The sequence below is a fragment of the Megalops cyprinoides genome, chromosome 3 (genome assembly GCF_013368585.1).
Source record: "Megalops cyprinoides isolate fMegCyp1 chromosome 3, fMegCyp1.pri, whole genome shotgun sequence".
In the NCBI taxonomy this organism is placed as follows: domain Eukaryota; kingdom Metazoa; phylum Chordata; class Actinopteri; order Elopiformes; family Megalopidae; genus Megalops; species Megalops cyprinoides.
In genome coordinates, this window is record NC_050585.1 from 52892969 (window position 1) to 52897968 (window position 5000).

The 5000-nt window shown below is 49.1% G+C and overlaps 1 protein-coding gene across 7 annotated transcripts in view; it reads left to right on the forward strand.

Annotated features, from left to right (window-relative positions):
- Positions 1–5000, forward strand: part of nrxn2a (neurexin 2a) — a 575558-nt gene that overhangs the window by 269019 nt on the left and 301539 nt on the right. For all 7 annotated transcript variants that reach the window (XM_036523412.1, XM_036523417.1, XM_036523416.1 and 4 more), the window contains one exon: positions 1449–1652. In XM_036523412.1, the coding sequence (XP_036379305.1) occupies positions 1449–1652 (204 nt within the window). The remainder of the gene's footprint in view (positions 1–1448; positions 1653–5000) is intronic.

Consider the following 5000-nt stretch of genomic DNA (forward strand, 5'->3'; position numbering starts at 1 on the left):
TAAATTACAAAATGAATGCAGCAGGATTTTTGTTGCTGGAACTTATTAAATAGAGACAGGTGTGAGATTTCTGTCATAATCACAGTGACAACAACATGAGCAAATGAACGTTATGTTAAGAAGAAATTGTATGGATGTGTTGCGCATATCTGTCTGCAGCAATATTAACGCTTCTCCTCACAGTTACAGTAGGTGTGAAGAATTGATTCATTTTACCTTAACTGAATTCTCAAAACATTTTTTGAGCGAAAGGTGACAGAATTAAATTTGGTCACCATTTTTTGCACACCTGCTTTATTTCTCTAATGGTTAAATTGCACCACCTAGTGTGCCTGCAGAGAACTGCAGGATGGTGAAAGTAATCACCTATACGCGCAGTTCATTCAAAGTGATTGTTAAAATGTTTAGAAGTAATTAAAGGACACAGCCGTTATTTGCATAATTTTCATTTATGAACTCTGCAGGTTATATCAATTTAAGACGCTTGGAAACAAATACATTTTTCTTTATGTAATTACATTGCTTTACCAATACTTAAACATATGTTACATCATTACCATTGAATAGACGCTGCTCTCCAGAGCAACTTACACAGATTACAGTTTTTACATGTTACCCATTTATACAGCTGGATATTTACTGAGGCAGTTCTAGGTTAAGTACTTTACTCAAGGGAGCAGCAGCGCCCCAGCAGGGAATCAAACCAGCAACCTTTCGGTTACAAGTCGTACCACTCACCACTGTGCTACACTGCTGCCCATGTCTCTTAGCAGCAAAGATTTCAAATGAGTTACATGAGAGAATTGCATATCCAAGGAAATATTAGCAGGAAAATGAACACTGTGAGTCTTGACATATAGAGAGTCACTGAGAAGGGGTTTAATTGAGCTCAGGCTATACTGAGACCTGCAAAAAAATGAGCCACTCTGTGAGATAATCAGGTCCAAATATATGTGACACATGATCATAAAGAATTCTCCTTATGTATGAGTAACATGCTGAAAGTCAAAGTAATTAGACTGAATGTTCTCTTCTATTAATGTGGTCTCTGTTGCAGTTTATTGGAATGTGTTTGCACAGATTACAAGCGGAAATGTAATTTGATGATAGTCCATTGCACGGTTTTCTGGCATTAAGGTTTCACTTGTGAGAGGAATTGCCAAATAATCAAATGCAGAAAGGGAACAATGCTGGAGAGTGTTTCTAAGATGGCTGTTATTTTTAGATATTTGCATGGAAAACACCAATAACCAGGGAGACCAACAGTACAGTACATACAGTAATATCCATTCATACAGTCAGATATTCAGTTAAGCAATTCAGGTCAACTGCTCTGTTGTGGGGTTCAACAGCAGTGATCCAAACAGATTTGAACACACAACCTGCTGCTGCTGTAGGTTACTAAACGTGCCCTTCTGCCTCCCATCCTGCTGGGGGCGCTGTTGCAGAGGCCACGGTGCTGAGCTACGATGGCAGTATGTACCTGAAGATCATCATGCCGGCCACCATGCACACGGAGGCCGAGGACGTGGCGCTGCGCTTCATGTCCCAGAGGGCCTATGGCCTTCTCATGGCCACCACCTCCAAGGAGTCCGCCGACACCCTGCGTCTGGAGCTCGACAGCGGGAGGGTCAAACTCACCGTCAATCTAGGTAACCCTGCCCCCGCCTCTGGCTGCTGTTCCACCCCGCACACCTTCCACCAGACCCCTCCCACATCCACATTACGGCCGGCCCACGGTATCTGCAGGCCCGTTTGTGCCTGTCCAGGCAACCCGGCGAACCCCCCCACCCCCCCCCCCTTTCTCCGCTGTCCCCAATGACCTCTGACCCTAGCTCTTCCTCATAAACTGAACATAAAGGGAGGCAGAACTGTCATTTGTTATATCTGCCAGGAGGGGGTGTGGGAAACTCTCTCAACTCTGAGAGGTGTCCATGCTCTTCCGGTTAAAAACAGGCACGCTGTGGTAGCAGGCTGTAAGAGCAACCTATCTACTTCTGCTGTACTGTGGGTATCTTTTTCATTTTTGTCTTACCTCTGACATACTCCCCATTAATGGATAACGTACAGAGATCATGGTCAGAGCCACAGGTGGGCGTTTACCTCCCTTTATGTTCCATGTATGTAAAGGAGAGTACATTAAGGAGGGGACCACAGAGGAAGTGGGCAGGGCTCAACCCCGGACACGTGGCTGTGGGAGGGGCCACAGGGAGATAGCCAGGAGTGTAGCATCCATCCAGTTCATAGCAGACATCACCCACACACCGCTCCATTTCTCTTTCCATCTCTTTCACATCTCTCCATCTCTTTTTCTCTGTCTCACATTCCTCTATCTCCGTCTGTCACTCTCCTCTCTCTGTCTCTCTCTCTCTCTCACACACACACACACAAACACACACGCCCACTCATTCTGCATCTCTCACGTTCTCCCTAACACACACACACTCTCTCTCTCCCCCACACTGCCTCTCATCCCTCACCTGGCCACAGCTCAGAAGAACGTTTCATCTCTTCAATGGCCTGTATATCTGCGGCCCTGGGTTCGAGCAGCCAGAGAGACCAGCTCGCTGACCACACCAAGCCCCCATCACTGTTACAGCCGCCCCGTCACTGTTACAGCTGCCCAGTCACTGTTACAGCCGCCCCCGTCACTGTTACAGCCGCCCCCGTCACTGTTACAGCCGTCCCCGTCACTGTTACAGCCGCCCCCGTCAGCGTTACAGCCGCCCCCGTCAGCGTTACAGCCGCCCCCGTTACTGTTACAGCCGCCCCCGTCACTGTTACAGCCGCCCCCGTCACTGTTACAGCCGCCCCCGTCACTGTTACAGCCGCCCTCGTCACTGTTACAGCCGCCCCTGTCACTGTTACAGCCGCCCCTGTCACTGTTACAGCCGCCCCAGTCACTGTTACAGCCGCCCCCGTTACTGTTACAGCCGCCCCCGTCACTGTTACAGCCGCCCCTGTCACTGGTACAGCCGCCCCAGTCACTGTTACAGCCGCCCCCGTCACTGTTACAGCCGCCCCAGTCACTGTTACAGCTGCCCCTGTTACTGTTACAGCCGCCCCCGTCAGTGTTACAGCTGCCCTTGTGTCTGACCACTAACGGTCACTCTGACTAAGACCTTAGACACAGCGGCACTAATGGAGAGCTTCAGTCTCTGACTGCTAACAGTCACCATGACTGAGATGGTAGACAGAACAGTATTAATGGTGGGCTTCAGTTTCTGACCACTAACAGGTGCAATGATAGAGACTGTAGACCCAGCAACCTCTATCTTCCAGTTACTGCCAGGTTTTACCAGGCTCCACAGTGCAGATGGCCCGGCCCAGCCCAGCTGCATTGGTTCAGCTGTTAATCCTACAGCTGGGTATCCCTGATGCAAAAGTCCAGCTCCAGTTTGTCCAAACAGCCACTGAATCAGCTGTTAATGGCAGTGTGGAGTGTGCTCTCAGGAAAGGTGCATTCATATGCCACTCAGATCCCTGAAGGTTTTGAAGTCTGCATTATGCGTGTGCTCATTCAAGAGAGCACTCCCACACCACTTTGAGCTGGTCATTTGCACAGGAAATGCGGTACCAATGCAGTGAGGTGAATGTGGTCTCAATGAGAAATGTTTGGTGGACCTGTATTGAAAAGAGCACAGTACCCCTGAGAACCTGTGGGCAGGGTTAGGATTAGGAAGGGGCGACTGTTTGGCTGAACGCCTGTACTGCTGTCTGTGGGGTTACCTGCTGTGCGCAGCAGTCACCCTCCACTGCAGTGCCCGTGAGATTCAGCCAATGGGGAGCACCGGAAAGCGCTGACCCCGCCCGCTCCCCCAGCGAGACCGGTCCCTGGCTGCTCGTGTCCACTACTCTGTAGCGGTTGACAGCTCGAGAACACGCCCCAGCCGCAGCCTGGAGCCGCTCTGCCTCGAACCCTGAGCCAGCAATGACTCACTGAGCCACTAGGTGGCCTTTTTTCCAAGCGTTTTATTGGATAGTTTGAAAGAACAATCCTGAGGTCCAAACACTCACTTCATCCCTGGGGAAGTAGGTTTAGCATTGAGATGAATTCAGACACTAACATAAATGAAGGAAAGGCCATCTAAACAGAATCGTACATAGATATATATACACCTACTTCATACAGCTTTTAAAAATGTGAAGTTTCAGATGAATCACGCTTCTTCCTGCAAAACACAGGCATGTAGTAAATGAGTCCTGACCAGTGTATTCCTGGCAGTATGAGTGTCAGCACTCCTATGGCACGGTGTTCAGATCTTGGCTTTCTTATAAGCCATCCACACTGTACCCAACTGGCATAAAAAGTAACTGATCCGCGTGTGTGGTGTCAGTGTGTTCATGTTACAGCGACTTTTTGTCTTCAAAAACACAGTTTGTCAGATGAACATGACTGCAAGTGGTTTTTACAGCCCTTGTGAGTCACAGCAGTATGTACACCAGCGGGATACACTTCCAGCTTTGCTCAATCACTGAGGCACTTACTGTGAAACTCTTTTAAGAGAGTTTCTTTTCTTTTAGATCACATAGACCCTCTACCCCTCCAGCCCACCCCCTCAAAACTGCTTGCAGTGGTTCAGTTCAGGGGGGGTGGATGAGGTGTAGTGTAATTATGGCAAAAAGGCTAGAGAATTTGGTTTTCCCTCTCGGGTAACATTATTTAGGCAGGGCCTTTGTGCGGCTGGGGCGTGCAGTCCACCCTTTCCCAAAATGTTTGTGTGGGGTCCCGTTCCCATCAGGGTACACAGAGCTTCTCAAGGCAAACCTTTCTCCGTTCTCCACAGGCAGGCGCAGGGTCAGTCCAAACTCTGCGGCAGGAACAGTAAAGAAAGTGATGTTCACCTGCGCTGCCGTGCGCCTCAGCCTCTGAGGTTAGCCAGCAGCAGCAGCAAGTATTTCAGAGTGCAGACGCCACATCGTGTCTCCTCTGTTCAGTCTTTCCTTGTCTCTGACCTCCTCACTCACTCCTGAATTTAGGCTACGTTTTAATGAGGAAC